The sequence below is a fragment of the Microtus oregoni genome, unplaced genomic scaffold (assembly GCF_018167655.1).
Source record: "Microtus oregoni isolate MIOR12 unplaced genomic scaffold, Mior012 000037F_ref0000500, whole genome shotgun sequence".
Taxonomy (NCBI): Eukaryota; Metazoa; Chordata; class Mammalia; order Rodentia; family Cricetidae; genus Microtus; species Microtus oregoni.
This window is the reverse complement of record NW_024543096.1, coordinates 25,189,840-25,207,672: the sequence shown is the minus strand read 5'-3', so window position 1 is coordinate 25,207,672 and position 17,833 is coordinate 25,189,840. Positions and strand designations below refer to the sequence as shown.

General features: G+C 46.9%; 1 protein-coding gene across 4 annotated transcripts in view; it reads right to left on the bottom strand.

Moving 5' to 3' along the window:
* Positions 1–17,833, bottom strand: part of Map3k20 (mitogen-activated protein kinase kinase kinase 20) — a 155,682-nt gene that overhangs the window by 23,792 nt on the left and 114,057 nt on the right. For 3 of the 4 annotated variants that reach the window (XM_041631454.1, XM_041631456.1, XM_041631455.1), the window contains exons 12-16: positions 9,285–9,329; positions 7,269–7,299; positions 7,037–7,176; positions 2,386–2,448; positions 934–1,026 (exon numbers count right to left, since the gene is read on the bottom strand). In XM_041631454.1, coding sequence (XP_041487388.1) covers positions 934–1,026; positions 2,386–2,448; positions 7,037–7,176; positions 7,269–7,299; positions 9,285–9,329 — 372 coding nt within the window. Of the gene's footprint in view, positions 1–933; positions 1,027–2,385; positions 2,449–7,036; positions 7,177–7,268; positions 7,300–9,284; positions 9,330–13,193; positions 17,311–17,833 lie in introns of those variants that run through there. The other variant, XM_041631457.1, reaches the window with a different exon arrangement.

The following is a 17,833-nucleotide window of genomic DNA, read 5'->3' as shown; positions in this document are numbered from 1 at the left end:
AGCATCCACATCCGCAAATTAGGGAAGAGTCGCATTTATATGCTAGCTTTGTGACAATTCATCTTCACTGTCAACTTGACTGGATTTAGAAATTATCTAGGAGACATCCATCTGGGTCTCAAGAAGGCATTTCCAGAGAGAGTTAAGGCCCTGGGGAGGAAAAACCCACCCTGAGTGTGGGGGGCACCATCCTGTGGGCAGGGCTCCCAGACTGAGTAACAAGTGCAGGCATTAGCATTACGTTTCTCTGATTCCTGAGTGTGGTGGCAATGTTTGCCACGTCTTCCCCCTGTGATGGATTGTATCCCTTCTTCTTACACCACAAGCCCAAAGGATCCCTTTTTCTTAAGTGGCTTCTACCAGCATTTCTTTGCAGCAATGAGAAAAAGTAATTCATACAAATACTCTTTGCATATAACAATTAATAGATACTATTAGCTATTTACAGTAATCTGAGGTAACACAGGCCCCCGTGCTACCTAGGCAGATCACCACCACTGCCGCCACCTCCCCATCCCCCGTCCCCAGGCCTCACTGGATGAGCGTAGGTCAAATGCCCTGCTGCCCTGCTGGAGCTGATAACCCAGATCCCGCGTTGTCTCTGTTCTACTCTCAGTGTGGTTTTATTCTGACCTTCCTCAAGAGTCAGGAGCCAGGAGGCAGAGTGAGCAAGCGCCAAAACTCACGCGGCCTGTGTTTTGCTATGTGATCTGGAGAGTTTGGGTGGTCTCCCCCAGGATTCTGTACTGACAGAAGTTATACGTTTCCTGATTGGATTCCAGAGGAAGTTGGCAGCCTGTCAGCTAGGTTCTGTTTGACGAAGCCTTTAGTCTACACTTTTATTACCAATCATGTTACCAGGTGGTTGGGGCTGGGGCAGAAAAACCACTGAGTTACAGATGGAAAATACCCAAAGGGTTGGAAACTTGTTACCTGTGGGCCAGTTCCTGGCTTCAAGTGAAAGCCAAACACAAGTTCAAGGTTCACAAGTTTTTCCTCATTTTCTTCAGGTTCCCCTCCTGAACCCTAAAATAGAAAAGCCGATATGGTTCTTAGAGACGGTGTCTTCACTTCGGCTTCTCAGGTAAAGCAGGTCACCCCCCCCCCCCACACACACAGGGAAGAGCCCACCAGGCCCCTGCTGCTCAGCCCACACTTCATGGTCAGTCCCACTCCTGGTTCTGACTGTCAAGGGGTCCCTAGGCCTGATCGCCTGCCTGCACTTTTGTAGTTCTCCAGTGCCTGGTGCTAACAGGGTTTCCATTCTACTCTTTTATTGAACTTTTATCATTAGATTAAGATATAAGCTGCAACTAATGGCTGAAAGCAAGACAACCGACACAGCCTTGAGAACCCCGCGGAGTGACTTCTCCTATGCTCTTCCCAACGGTGTCACCTGGGTGGTTTTCTGCATGCAGCTGGCATTGTGCATTTCTTGCTGGAAGCACATTTTGCACTGGATGTGTGGTAAGATTCCAGACTGAGAGAAAGAGTCAAAACACTCAAGGCATCTCTACCCTCTTTCCAGAGAGGAAATCTGTAGCTTCTCCAAGGTATGTGGACTGAGAGACCCAAGGGCTGAGAGCTGGGAAGCCATAGCTGCTGGCGAGCTAGCACAGCTCTGGGGAGTAGTCCCAAGCATTTGCTAAATTTCTAATGAATCATGTCATGCACCCTTAGGCTATGGTCACAACCAGATGTTAAGTGCAGTAGGTCCCTCTTGGTTCATGGTTTTGTTTCCCACATTTTCAGTTACCTGCAGTCAACTCTGGTCCAAAAAATGTTTTAAATAGAAGTTGTAGAAATAAACAGTTCGTAAGTTTTAAAATAACTTATTTTATTACTGGTTATTGTCAGTCTGTCACTGTGCCCAGTTTATATATTAAACTCTCTCACAGGCATCTTGGAGCAGGAGAAAACAGTATATTTGGGTTTGGTGCTAATCTCGCTAATCTCAGTTTCAGGCATCTGCAGGGAGGGGTGCTGGGGTGTATTCCCATGGATAGGAAAGGGGACTGTCGTTTAATGTTCTACATGAATGACACTCCTCCACCCCCAGGGTAAGTGGCAACCCAGAGTTCTGGTGTGTGACTTCCTTTAGTAACTTAAAGGCCTCTAGAATCAGGCACGAGGCCAGAGGCCTTCACCTACAATGTCTGTGAGGGGCACTATTCTTATCTTGAATGTGTTGTTAATATTCCAAAGTGTGGGAAACACATGCATGTAACTTACAGAGATCATAGCCATCAAAGCGGCTTTTGTTGGACAGATGTAATTAAATTTCACATCAAACAACAGTTTGAGACATTAGCAAACTTGGGTGTGGACGTGGCAGGTGCCCATGCCAATAAAAGTAGGGGCCTTCGGTGAGGGCATCTCACTCACCTTAATTAGCGGTGGGAAGTGGAACAGGTTCAGGTAATCGTGGGCTAGCTTCTCAATAGCTGACTGCAAGGAGAAAGATCACATGACTTTATTAATGATTTCAAGATACCAAAGGTGGTTAAAATTACCGAGCCTACTCCCCCCCCACCGCCCCCGCAAAAGATTCTCTACATAGTACATAGACTATTTTGGGGATGTTAACGTCTCCAAGATGTTGCTTGAACATATGTCTGCTCGTCAAAGTAGAGGTGGTAGTTTGCTATTATTGGAAGGAACAGGAGACTACTTGAGGGGTGCGAAACCACGGCCTATGTAGTTCCTGCCCCACAGGTGAAGCCTGCCAGGCCGCTACTGCTGGGGTCACACTTGCAGTCAACTTAACGCCTGGCTGCAGCTATGAAGGACTCCCTGGCCCTGACGTCCCTGCCCACACTTCTGGTGCCAGCAGGTAAACAGTCGCCACCCTACCAGACCTGAGCCCACACTCCTGCTTAACCAACCAATCCCAGATGGGCAAATCTGAAAAAAAAAATCCAGAAAAACATGTCTCCTCCAAAAATTACTTATCCCAGAATAAAGGACCTCAGGGGGAAATGACCTCAAAGAAATCCTAAATAATTCAAGAGAATGATTAAACAACCCAAGATAAAATCTAAGAGATGAATGAAATAGAAAGTCAATATAAGATATGAAAATATAATTCAATTAAGAAAACGAATGTGGGAAAGCCAAATTGAAATGATGCTGGGAATGAAACATCCGATAAGCTGGACAGGGATGCTAAACCTCAGAGTGAACAGTAAATAGAGCTGGCCTTCAAACCTGGGCTGGGCAGGGCAAGTTAGTGCGTCAGTGTTTAGCACACAGCTGTCCCAGCGATGACTGGGAACACAACTGGGCATAGGAGTGGACCAGCAAAACCATCAGGAGGGCTGCAACCTCAGCACGAACCAGCAGGGAATGCTAAGAATCATACAGAGGGCGCAAGCCTTTAATCCCAGGACTTGGACTTGGGAGGCAGGCAGATCTCTGTGAGTTTGAGGCCAGTTCCAGGACAGGCTCCAAAGCTATAGAGAAACCCTGTCCCGAAAAACCAAAAAAAAAAAAAAAAAAAAAAAAAAATGTGGGTTGAGACCCTTTTTTGGGGAGAAGGAATCAAATGACCCTTTTACAGGGGTCATATATTAGATATCCTGCATATCAGATATTTGCATTATGGTTCATAACAGTAACAAAATTACAGTTATGACGTAGCAATGAAATAACTTTATGGTTAGGGGTCACCACAACATGAGGAACTGTATTAAAGGGTTGCAGGTTAGGAAGGTTGAGAACCCCTGCTCTAGATAGTGAGCCATTACTCAGCTTTTCTGGGAACTGACCATGCACAGACTAAGAATCCCAACCCAGGAAAACTAGATACATTTTTTTTTTTCTAAAGCAAAATGAAACTTCCAACAATGTAAGGAGTGCTTATGGGACACTTAGTTCTCTTCCAGACATTGGCTCCTCCCTAGGAGGCTGGGGGAGAAGGCAGCTGACAGGCTGAGTGGGGGGACCCCGGAGAAAAGCTACGGTGCTATTCTGAGCCAGGTTGCAGTTTTATTGTTCCCTTAGGCTGAGAGACTCAGAATACATGTTGACTGTGCCTTCCGCGGTGAGGGAACAGAGAAGGGGGACAGCTTCTTCCTGGAGTATGTTCATGTGTGCAGCAGACAGTTCTGGCAGAGACCAGGAGGCTGCCTCTGGTATGGAATGCCCATGGGCTCTCATTCCGAAGGCCCAATGGAAGCCCATTCATGCCCGATGTCTCCAAGAGCTCACAAAGAATCAGTTAGAAAAAGTTCCCACCATCTCTTCCTTCTCCTCTTCCTCTCACGAAATCTCCCTGCCCAGGGCTCAGCCAGTAGGCCAGGCTGGTTGGCTCTGGAGCCTCCGGCACCTGCCCAGCTCTGCTTCTCAGCCCTAGGGTTACACATGCATAGTACCAGGCCCAGACTTTTGCAGCTTTTACTCAGGTCATGGGAATTGAACCCAAGTCCTCATGCTTGCGCAGCAAGCACTTTGCCTCCTGAGCTATTTCCTCCGCCTTGTGTTATTTTTAATGGGGTGAAATTCACATACCATAAAAGTAGCCATTTCCAAGTGTTTCCTTCAGTTGCCTCTACTTCCTTCACACAGTTATGTAGCCCTTTCCTCTCCAGTGTGTTCCAAACTTCCCATCATCCCAAGGGGCTGTGACACTCATGAAACAATCACTACCCCTCCCCTCCTTGTCCTACCCCCTGGTGACCACCACCTCTATTCTGTTGGGATAATCTTTTTGTATACAGTGTGCTGTGTCTCTGTCCTTCCTCACCTGCCTGAGGCATCTTCTGATTGGCTTAATAAAGAGCTGAATGGCCAATAGCTAGGCAGGAGAGGATAAGCAGGACTTCCAGGGAGAGAGAGGAACTCTGGGAAAGAATATGAGGTGGAGGGGATTCACCAGTCATACCCAGATGATAGACATACTGTACTAAGGAGAGGTAATGAGCCACATGGCAAAATGTAGATTAATATAAACGGGTTAATTTAAGTTTTAACTTAAGTTGGGAATAAGCCTAGCTAAGGTCAAGCCTTCATCATTTGGAGCTGGTCCAAAGAAAGACCCGTTATAACATTCTGTCTCTGTGGTGTGCTATTCTGGCTACATTATGTACATGGAATACCAGCGTGGCCCTCTGTGCCTGGCTTTTCCCACAGATGTTGTTTCTGGGCTCATTCCTGCTGTAGCGTGTGTCTGCATCTCACCACGGCTCCTTCATCAACAGCCCAGCTGGCCTCCTCTGTTCGCCATGCCTATTTCTGCTAAGGAGTCAGGCAGGCCGTATTTCTCAGTGTTTTAACTTCCTACCTGGAGTTTCAGACCCAGCCTCTCCAGAAGTCAAGTTTAAACTCTCTAGCTCTGGTCACATCCAGACATCCAGCCTGAAGCTGGAAGCAGTCCAGGGGCTGGACTTCCTTTCCTGCACTTCATCCTACACTGCAGCCACCCCCAGGTCTGCTCCAGCCTTATGTTCCACCAGTGCAGTGAGCCACCCACTGCTCCTCTGAACAGAGGCAACCACCCCTTTCATTTTCTTTGGGCCATCATCCCCATCCCTATGGACGTCTTCTGTTCTGTCCGCCCCCAGGTCATCCTCATCCCTATGGACATCTTCTGTTCTGTCCTCCCCAGGTCATCCCCATCCCTATGGACGTCTTCTGTTCTGTTCTGTCCTCCTCCAGGTCATCCCCATCCCTATGGACATCTTCTGTTCTGTCCTCCCCCAGGTCATCCCCATCCCTATGGACGTCTTCTTTTCCGTCCTGCCCCCCAGGTCCAGATCAAAGCCCCCCTCATCTTCATCCTCTATCACAAAGTCTCTCCTCTCTGTCTCTCTCCACTGTCCCTTTCTTCCAACTGCTTGTAAGAAGTTGTCCACTTGTGTCTCTTCTCTGGGATGTAAATGCTGTTAGGGCAGGGTGATTCTTTAAATTCCCACAGGCCCAGTCTTGTAGGCAGACATGCACTGAATTTAATAAGCCATAAATAGGGAGCTGGGACATTACTTGTCTAATGACACCAACCAGCACGGATAGGACCCTTCCGTGTCCCACTTGTGTCTAGAAAGAGTTAAAGCACTTCTGGCTTGCTGAAGTCTCACAGCGTGTAAGTCCCTTCCCCTGGAAGTTGGTGAAGACAGAAGAGGGTGTGGTTGGTGGGAGTCTCTTACACAGCATCTGCTACACAGGACAAGATTTACAAAATGTTTCTTTGGCAGCACAGACACCTCTGTCCTGAGGAAAGTAATTTTCCTGCGGTGGCACACCTAAGCCAGGAGAGATTACGTGCTCGGCCAGTTTTTGCAATGGATGTTTGTGCATGCGTCTTCTTGTCTACCTTGTAGGGAAGACGGCACGGTCCTGCTTCGCCTTGCAGATGCTCTCTGGTAGGTTAGTGCCCAGCCATTGTCCCGAGGTCACTGAGACACTACAGACATGGTTTGTACAAGGTCTGGGCTCTTTGGAACAATGTGAACAATTGGTTCTCTTTGGACTTGAGTGGGACAGGCATAGGAAAACGAGGGTGAGGTACTCTGAGTAAAACGGGGTTATTGGCAGAACCTTTGTGGGGGTGTGGCTTTAGGTGAAAAGCCGTGTTTTTGTCATTGTTTCTTCCCTTCCCCCTTTCTAGTTCCGGTCCTCTGGCCCACGAGGCTTCCTCCCTCACACACCTGCAGTGCAAATTCCTTCACCTGGCTAAATGTTCCTTGTTCTGAGCCTTTACGACTTCCTTTCAGAGATCCGCCCCCAGCCCAGCCCCCTCCTCTTTGAGGCATCTCTCTTGCTGTCATTCCACAGGATAGTGTACAGTATTTCTCCCATCCCACCCCCAGACTAGAGGCTTCCTCACGGTACAGGGGTGTTACACCATGGTGGCCAGGTAACTGCTGTGGGGTTTTGCGGTGGGAACAGGGGCGGCACAGGTGTGGCAGCTGGTTAGGGACAAGCCTGGAGGCATTTCAGCCCCTGATGTCCTCCACTGTGATGGGTTCATCCCTACTCACTAATGACCCAGTGTCCAGCACATACTCAGCTGACTGACTGATGCTCTCCCACCGGGTACCTTAAAATGAATGATGTGTCCCCTGGAGACAATGCCCATGTCTTTCAAGTCCTCCTCATCCAGAAGCAGCAACCGCTTGCCTGTGATGTTGTTTTCCTTAAACAAGCTCGCGTAGCTGCTCATCTCTACTGAAGAGTCACCTGGGGGAGACGTGTAGAAGGCAGGAAGTGAGGCAACATCATAGCTCGACAAAGTTAACTCCATAAATGAGAACGTAATTTGTGTCACTTGCCTTTCCGGACGAGCTGCTGAACCCAAAAGTACTGCAAAGAGAGGACACACAAGGTTCGGGAGGGTCACATACGGGCCTTAGCCATTCTCAACAAGAAAACAGTTTCCAGTAGATTCAGATGTCTCTAACTTAGCCACAAGGGGAAGATGAAAGAGCCCTCTTTGTAGTTTTAAAGCCTCAAGCTTTCAAATTGGGGATATTCCTCCTGCAGGAGGCATGGGGCAGTTGAGAGACTTCCTTGGGAGAGAGCTTCTATCTTTCCTAGAGGAGGCTCAATAATGACCCTAGTGACTGCCACGGTACTTATTTCGGGAACTGTATGAGTAGCAAGGGTCACACGGCAGTGGACAGAGAGATGGACAGAATGAGGACCCCTACTAGGCCTGTTCAGCCTTGGCAGCCATTAGGGGAGGGGCATGCAAAAGATGGTACTTTCTGTGTCGAGTGAGGTGGTTCTATCCAGGGGTCCTTGTCTCTGTATATCATCTGACACCTGTTTACTGGTGGCCTAACATTACCTTGGTGAAGACACACAGAAAAGAGGCCTGGCTTAGTCATGCTGGTTCCCCGGGTCCCTTGACAATAGACTTTTAGTTGAATGGCATGGAAGTCACTTAACCTTGCAGCAAAGACTAAAAATAGCCCAGAGAACTCAGTTCTTTCAAATTAATTTCCTTTCAAAGGAGATGGACCACCCTCGTAGCTCGGGAGGAAGCAATTAAGTTCAGGGCTGGGGCTGGCAAGAGGCTCGGCTTCTAGGATTCAGGGAATGGGGAGAGACAGGAAGTTGGTACCCAGCTTCTTTACTTTGTGGGGTCTATGCAGCTGCCTTCTGTTGATGGAAGCTCACTTTATAAAAAACAAAGGGTAGAGAGGGCATGCCCCAGCCCCACACCAGACTGAGGTGTAAAGCAGGTATCCTGGATTTCCCAATCAGACTCTTTCCCTTGAGGTGCTCTGGGGTGTCTGTCTCCCTGGGGTGGAGCCCATCCTTGCTAGGGCTGGCTAGCATTTCACCTTTATTTCCTTCTTCACGTAATGATGCCCTTGAGCTTGTAAAATGGCCCTGGACAGGCGCGGGTCCCCGAAGTCTCTCATCAGCAGCTCTCAAAATTGTTTTGCCATTAAGGAAGCAGATATGGAGAGAGAACTGGCTACCTGGGATTGCTCCTCAGGGAGTCTACCCGGAGCTGCACGCAGCCTTCCTGCAGACTTAAGTATCCTACCTCCTGGGATGTAAGATGATGGGGCGCACTCTGTCCATTCCTCCTGGGGAAGGCCAGGGTCAGGGAGGCGGTTAGGCATCTTGTCATGTAATGAGCGGGCCTGGGGGGGGAGGGGAACCTGTGCAGGGAATTCCAGCCTGTCATTGTTTCTCTCCTCCATGCTCAAGTATAGTGCTGGCATCGAAGGAAAGTTTAAGAATTGAATATTTTTTCAAGAATGTGTATTTGGCATCCTGAATCATAGTTTTTATCTTGTTATTGGTATTACTATATTCTGGAATATATATATATATATATATATACATATATATATACACACTACACACACAACACACACATATATATACATATGTGTGTGGTATATATAGATATATATTATATATAATATAGTATAGTTTTTATCTTGCTATTGGTATTACTATATTCTGGAGTATATATATATACACTACACACACAACACACACACATATATACATATGTGTGTGGTATATATAGATGTATATTATATATAATATAGTATAGCTTTTATCTTGCTATTGGTATTACTATATTCTGGAGTATTTTCACAGCCAGTTAGGAAGATGGAACTCTCATAATATCTGAAGAGCTAGTTGCTTTTGCTATTGAGTCCCTGTTTTCAACCACTACTAAATTATCTATTTATGTAAAAGAGAAGCTTGTTAATTTCTGCTCGTTAGCTCCAGCTCTCCCTAACTGCACTTCCGAACATGTGGACAATTCTGCCTGCTTCCTGTCTAGGTCCGATGGGGCATTAGCAGAAGCAGCTTACCACGTCGTCTTCGTCCCATGCACTGATCTCAAAGGAAGGCAGCAGCTGCGTGGGAGATACGAAGGACATGAAAAAGGGAAGCGACATTACCCTCACCTTTCTGGTGTGTCCTCTCACCTCAGCTCTTCCGCTGCTCTGGCTTCCTCTGGCTCGGCTGAGAGGAAGACACTTTCCCTCAACCTTCTGGGGAAGTTTTCAGTGTCCAAGGACGCTGAGCCCAGCAGCCAGTTAGTAAATCAGTTCCTGGCAACAATGCATGCTACCTTATGAGCTGCTTTAAGGGGGACTTGGTAGAGTCTTCTTTGGCACGGGCCTTGAGATCAAGGCCTTTCTGACATTCACCAGCCGTCAGAGAAGCCTTGGAATTCTCGACCAGCAGTAGGATAATAGGAAAATTTACCACCGGAAATTCCAAAACAACCATAAGTAACCAGGTGACTTGTTTTGCCTATTCTCACAGGGATTCCTGGGGCTTAAGCATCTCCCTTGCATGGAGGAGGCAGAACATGTGAGGTTGGAATTGTCCTAAGGTATCTGGGTTCCGAGTTGCTCCAAAACAGACTGACACATCTCCCTGTCAGGGACACGTGTGGAATGGGGATTTGCAGAGCCCGTCATCAGTGTGTTCCATGGTTATGGGCTAAGCAGCACATCCTTTCATAACTTGAAAAGGCCTGTATCCCGTGGGCTAGAGTGTGGTGTAGCCAGTAGCTTCAAGTAACTTGACTTGTCAAGATGTGTATTCATGATTCATGACTCATGATTCACGAAAGAATATGCCAAAGTATCACTGGGTCTCTGTTACAGACTGTCTTTCTTTGTGAGCAGAGAGGGAAAAGGGATTAGACCGGGGGAGGTGTGATCTAAACACTTTGTACACATGGGTGGAATTCTCAAAGGACAGCAAGAAAAAGGTAAGAAAGTTGAATGCAGTTGCTTCTGCTAGTGCGACAGTCTGATGGTGGCTAAATTAATCTTCCCAACTTAGAGATATTTATTGCAAAACCGCAAGCTCAGACTGCTAGGAAAGGCATGATCCCTATAAAGAATTTTACTAGACCCGAGTGGAACATCTGTGGATTATATTCAGGAGAGGCCACTTTTATCATTGTTCTTTTAGTTACTAATGCATAATGTTTGGTACATTTGCATATTTGTATGTGTGTGGGTACATGCACGTGTGTACCCTTGGAATTCTTGACCTTGGTGCGTCTTTCCTCAGGTCCTACTCGCTGACCTGGAGCTCATCAATTAGGCTGGGCCGCCTGGCCAGTGAGCACCAGAGACCTATCTGCCTGTCTGCCCCATATATATCCCTGACTGGGATATGAGGTCATGTCACAATAGCTGGCTCTTTATTTATATGCTGGGACTTGAACTCAGGTCCTCAGACATGTAGAGCAGGCATTCTGCCAACCCAGTTCTCTCTCTGGCCCCACCTGTGTAATCTTTCTCATGCTGTCTTATAGAATGAAACGGTAGCATGAAGGACATATGTATTCGGATTATTTGGTAGTCTGCTCTGTGTGGATAGGCATACGAAGACTGATGTCCCACAGCATATAACGGGGGAATGGAAGGCAAGTGGCTTGGGCTGAGGATTGCAGGCCCTGGGGAAAGAGAAGGCAAGGAAGAACAACTGGGTAGATACTGGCCATGGGGCTGCCATAGGTGTGGCATGCTCACTTAACTGGAACACAGGATGCAGTGAGTTTGTGTTGGAGTAAAAAGAGAAGGAAGCCAATTCTGGGTGTGGCAGAGCAGATTTTATTATTTTGAACCCCACTGTTGAAACATGCGTGGATGTGCAGACTCTACGTACCACATCTAGATTGCAAGGCTATAAAGCGTGTGTTGAAGTCAGCCACGTTCCCTACATACCCCACTACTCGTGTGCGTCCTTCCTCTGAAACACACGCTCTACGAAGGAGTCACCCAGCATGCTCGCCTGCTTGAACCGTGTGGATGAGTGGATCTCAACCAAAGAAAACACATGACAGGTTTTACCTCTCCGTGGGGCAGCTGGCTCCAGCTGCAGAAACATTCCATCCCTCCCACCCACCGCGGATACCAGTGTGAAGGAAGAGACGTAGAGATACTACCACAGAAGGATTGTCCTACGTTAAGGCTCGTCTCTACAGGATGTGTGTCAGTGCCTGTGTGACTGTGATGTGGGGTGTGTGGGGTGTTTTGACTTTTATATAATTTCCAAATGTGCTAACAAGACTGAGGAATAACTATTTCTTGATAAAGACTGTAAACAAAACAGCCGACATCTTCAGTTTTAGTGTGCAAAGGACAGCGAAGTGCTCGCCTCTCCAGGGCTGGATCGTCAGCGTCATGGCGCAGGAAGACCCGAGCCTTGCCTGCCGAGCCTTCCAGCAGGAGTCAACAGAGGCTTGCAAAGATCAGTGAGAGGAGGGCTGGGACCAGGCGCCACAGCAAGACGGTTTGAATTCGGCAAGACAGGGGCTAAGAGTTAACGATCTCCAGCCACACAGAGGCTCGCGTCTCCTTCATGTTCCCTGTGCCTTGTTAACATATCAGCGCATCTGCCCGGGATGAGTTCTAAGCCTCTCTCTTTTCTTTGGGGATAAAAAAAAAAATCCCTCACGACTGCCCCATCACTTTAGAAATTCATTATTTATACTCCGTCAGACTTGAGAAGAGAGAAGCTAGCGCTCGCGCTTGTGTGCGTGTGCGTGACACTGATTTCCTCAAAGGATGTTGGGAATCCAGTCTAACAAAGATCTTACGTACACAGCGACACAGCACAGGGGTTTACTGTCAAAACGTTTATTGCAAAATGGAGTCTTAGAACAAAGGAAAGCAGAGAAAAGTTCACATCAGAACAAAATGTATGACACCAACTTGGATTTCTGAACACATTGTGGACTTGGTGCTGGAATATCAAATTCCAACTATGAAGCCGGCAACTACACAGTCTGACCACACAGGATCGCAGTTTAATCTCCCATACAGACATTATACATGGCATTTGGCATAAGACTTGCTCAGAATAACATTGCAGTAGAGCGAGGGGGGGGGGGGGGGGGATTGTTATGGAAACACAGCGGTGATGCCGCCTATTAAAAGCTCACACTCAAAAAGGGTAGAAACGTTTTCTATAGCAGTTCCCTAGAGTGCAAAAGCAGTGTGTCATGTCGGAATTAAGAGTATTCGCACACGCTGTAAACCAGTTGCCTAGTGCCTGAACTCTAGTTTGAAATAGCTAACCACATGCCAGAAAGTTTCTCACACAAGCAACACAGTGCCCACAAAGCTGGGGTCCGAGAAGACAGGGCCTGTCCCGATTTCCTGATAGACATTCATCTTTCAATCACAGAATGCCGCCAGGCTACCCTACGTCCAGCAGGGTGGAGCCTCTTGCGGCAGTGCGGAAGTCTACCCAGGAAAGCGGCCTTTCTCGAAAGCAGCAGACGGTGCCTGATTATAGAAAGAATTAGGCTCTACTGTGTGTCTGTGGTGTAGCGGGACTTGACGAGTTTCACAAGGCTGCCCCGGTCTAGTGTGGCAAAATCGTTTTCAAAGTATCCGTATTTAACTCACTAGGTTTTAAAACCATCTTTCATCTTAGCACGCTAATGAAAAACTCAAGTTATATACATACACAGTAACTTGAAGGGAAATGGGTCTGAGTCTCTGCTAAGCCCCTCCCTTCCTCTAGGCCCTTTGATTTTAATGGGGATCAGGTGTGAATACCTCAGCTGGTGTTTAAAGTCTAACGAATTCATTGCATTTTGTTTTTAAAGTTACGGGTTGAAAAAAAAAAAACAAAACAAAAAACAAACCCAAAACAGTCCTCAGTATTTTCAGAACATCAAAAGCAGTGTGCCCTGTACCTTCAACCGTATCCCACTGGCGATTCATGAAACAATAAAAATGTGCTTTAAAAAAAAAAAAGATGAGAAAAAATTCCCTTGAAATGACTGACTGTGCAGAATGACAGCGTCTCCACCCGGGCTGTACCATTGTGGAGCCTCCTTAATGGGCCAGCACCCCTCCCGCAGGTGGGTGCAGTCATTTCAGAGCGTTCCTGCCAGCAACTGGAAATCATTTCCACAACCAGGGTTCTGGGAAAAAGCTATAACTTCCTAAAATGCAGGAGGTGTTGTTAGCGTTCTGAAAAGGCTGGGGTAATTTTGTCTGGGGGAAAAGTAGAGCTGGACTCGCAGACGTGTGAGGGACTGGACAGTGCTGTGGGGATTTCAGATGGGAATCTTTGCAAGGTGGGGCTGTCCTTGGCCAGCTGGGTGCCACCAGGCTAGGCAGTACTCTGGACGGTCAAGGTGACATTACCTCCCCGCTAGGAACTTCTGCAGGGGTCCTCAAATTCTACCTGCTCAGCTTTATGAGTAAAGAAAGCTAACTGGTGATGTATTCAGCCGTCAGGCTGACAGTTGTTAAGACATTCTAGGGTTCTAATTCTCATTCTGAACCTTGACGTTGTTTTGGGATTTAACTTCTGAATTGTGTTTCTTTGTAAGTCAGGTCTTTGGAATGAAATCTAACACTGATCGTTTGTCCTTTCAAAAACTGATCCAAGCACTGAGCTAGCGCCACGTCTGCATTATTAGAAATTCTGCACGTGGCTAATAGACATTTCTTTATAAAATTAATTGAATCTAAAGCTTTCTAGTAATTTTTACAGATGGTGTGAGACCCCTAAAGGATCCTGTTTATATGAGCCAGATTTCAGGTATGCTTGAGCAATTTTCCCCCACACCCCAAACCGGGTTTCTCTGTGTAGCCCTGGCTGTCCTGGAACTCACTCTGTAGACCAGGCTGGTCTCGAACTCACAGAGATCCTCCTGCCTCTGCCTCCTGAGTGCTGGGATTAAAGGCGTGCACCACCACGCCTGGCATGTTGGAGCAGACGTCAAATAGCCAATGGTGTATTATATGGCTCCAGACAGAAGCTTTGGAAGGTCTTCACCAAGGCTGGTTCTGCCCTGCCCCAAGTCCTCCATGACTGAGTACTGAGCTGTGAGCATGGCTGCAACATTGGTGGAGAAGAAGCAGCAGTTAAGAAATGGCAGACATATGCCTGGTAATGGTAAACCTAAGTCTGCAGCTAGAACCCAGTACCTTCCCCTCAGTGACACTATCTGGCTGGCTTTTCATGCACTAAATTTTTTATATAGAATATGGATTTAGGTTTTAATTTAGGAAAACAACATTATTTCGATGGTGTTTGTATGTTCTAACCAACTCTTGATTAGCGGGTGGTGAGGCGTATGTGTGTTCTTCCTTCTAGGGGAGAACTCATTCCTCATAGAGATCCCTTCACCTTCGGGTCTGCAAATGGTACCCATCAGCCAGGCCTTTTCTGACCACGCTTTGAAGGCCTCTCCCACCAGCCTCCTCTTCCTCCAGTCTTGCTTTAATCTCTAGCACGCACTTCAAACCACAGCATTCTGTGACGCACGCTTTCCTGACAGCGCACTCCTGCTCACTAGCACACATACTCCATGAGTGCAAATGCTGTCATCTAGCTATTCTCGAGAACTCGGTAGACCTGTTGGTCAAAAGCCTTTATTTTTTCCTGGGCAGATGTGCAAGAGGCTTTAAGACCCTGCATCTGCTGCCACTGTCTCCTTCAAGTACTTGCAGCATGCTGGGGAAGTAGGAATTGCTAGGCATCCCTTCTGCTCCCCCTAAGTTGTTCTGTTTGAGTGGCCTGGCTACCAGTCTAGAATACATATGTGCAGAGGATTACAGCAGGACGGGCACGAGGGGAGCCATCTCAGGCAGACTGTACCCGTACTGCCCGTAAACACCTAGTACAGGTGGACCTGGCCACGGCGCACAGGTTCCCAGAGCAACCGAATTAAATCTGTTTGCACACTTTACATCCTAAGAACTGCTCTCTCTATTTCTCCTGGAAGCTCTCTACTTTTAGCTTCATACTTCTGAGCAAGCCTCACTTGCAATCGATGGTTTGATAACCCAGAAGGTTACTGAACCCACTCGTTTCTCAGTGTCCCTTTCACTTGGCAGTTAACTGTCGCCGGTGTGATGTGGCACCTGCCGTGGCTTGGCGCTATGCTACAGGGTCACACACCTTCTTCTGATCCTCTTCCTGTCATGACCATGACTGCCCAGCAGACAGACACCTAGAACGCTGCACTGGTTACTTCTCCCCTGACGAAGCTGTAGTGTACGCTTCTCATTTTGGGTGGTACTTTTCCATTCTCCTGGAGGATTAGAAGCACATCTCATCTCAGATTCCCAAAGACTTAGTAGGCGACCATCCTCGTAGATTAGTAGATGGCTTCTAATCCTTTCTTGGGACAGAGTCTTGCTGGGCAGCTCAAGCAGGCTGTTACTAAACTCCCTGTCCCTCGGCCTCAGCCTCCAAGTGCCAGGATGTGGACACACCCACCTGATGTTGGTGCTTCTAAACAAAAAGGCCCACCACAACTGCTTCATTTTCGTTGTCTAGTGAATGACACTAGTTCTGAGTTAGGCTGATAAAGAGTTTAGTTTTGTTTTGCCTTTGATCTGGTTGTAATTTTTATAGGAGTTTATAGCTTAAATAGGTTTTGAGAGATAAGCTTGTCTGCTGAGAGTGTCTCTAGGTAGCCTGGCCTTCACGGTAAGTAGCACCTGAATTTATTTCTCAAACCAACATCACAGAGCACAGGGAAAAGGAAAGAAAGAGGTGGGGGCGACGCTGTGTCAGAATGCACTTGTGTCTAAGAAGGATAATTTGTATTTCCTTTTTATAGTGTTCATTTTTCCTACACATAGATTAAAATCTAGGATTATTATTATGTACCTCTGGAAAACAAAAAACAGAATGTCTTTGTTGGATGTTCAGAGCAAGAGTGTGCTCAGCCTGTTCGTGCCTAGACAGGTCCCTGTGGGACCATGTGCTTCTGTGCAAAGGACAAGCTAAGCCTAGGGTGACAGTGTGTTCATATTAGGATGTTTCCAGCCAGCATGGGGGATGCAAGCTTGCGCTGTCTGCTGCTTGCTTCAAATCAGAGTGTTTCTCCTTCAAATGTCACTAGAGAACACCATTCGGGTTTTACTTGGAGGAGCTGTGTGCTATTTGGTTTGAAAATTCTTGGCATTTACGTATTTCTGAAGAAGCATTTTTTAAAAAAATCTTTTATCTCAGCCTTTTTTGTGTAACTGGGTTTTACAGTCATCAATCACTTCTGCCATTACAGTGTATTGTACAAGGAGGAAACCTCAGTGTGCTGGGGAAGAAACAAGCGTCAGAGTGGAGTCAGGAGTAGAACTTGTCCCAACCCACCGAGTGAAGAAAATACGATATTGTCAAATACAAACTACACAGTATGCACTTTAAAGAGGAAAGGCCCAAAGGTCGTTAGCTTAAGAACGTGATATGTATATAACTACAAATTTCTATAACCAGGCACCACACTCGCTGATAAATATGCTTTTAGCTTAATTTCCCTGCCTCGATTTTCTGGATGCAAAAGCAAAGTCACCCCATGAGGAAACTGCCCTCTGTGAGCTTGGCCTAAGATGCAGTGCTTGGTGCTCGCCTCCCTATGCTGCTTTTTGCACAGACTGAGATAATACATTTCTTCTGTTTGTTAAAAAAAAAAAAAACAACCATTTTCGATTTTATTGCTTTCTGCCGTCATTCACTATTATTCTCCATGTCATTCTCTTCCTCACCACCACCATCATCATCATCATCGTCATCACCTTCTGACAAGTCAAAATCACTGAACCCCAAGGCCATGTTGACTTTCTTCCCCCGCCTCTTAGATGTGGTTTTGGATGAATTCTGCTTGGCTTGCATGTTTATCTGCATCCCAGAATGCAGCACAGCTCCTGCTTTGTTCATTGAGAAGACATCCCCAAAGCCCATGAGCATCATGGCCTGCAGACTTGGCTTCATGCCATGGCCCTCCCCGTTACTTGTTGCTGTGATCTGGCATGACACCTCTGCACTGTTTGACTCCTCTGTCTTAGATTCAAAGTAAGACTCCTCAGACATTCTTGCAGCAAGAGGCAAGAGAAGCTATCAAAGGGGAAGAAAGGACAGAAGTGAAAAGAGAAATTAGTACCAGTTTAAATCAGGAGACAGATACCACAACATCAGTTGGTACTATGCAGGAGGTGAATGGTGAAGACGGACATCCTGGCAGGTTTGGCACCAGTATATTGGCCATAATTTACAAATGACAGCGGAAATAATAACTGAAAGATGGCAAAGCACCAACCGTGAGCCAAATTCCAAATGGACAGGTAGGGACCAGCTTTAAGTCCTTGCTTCGCTTAAAACAAAAAAGGTTTTAGGATGGTCTCTTTATAATTATTCCCAGTTTCACCTCCGTACAGAAACATTTGGTTAGCCACTCAATTAATTAAAAAAAAAAAAAGAAACGAAGCAGAGATTAAATCTCAAGTTAAAAAAAAATCCAGAAACCCTGTCCCAAGAAAGAGCTCAGAGGAAGGGCAGAAGCAGCTAGGCTGTGTGTCTGGCTGGGGACCTCACGGGCTGGTGCCCCAGCACACTCTGAAGGTCACTATTCTCGCTCCCT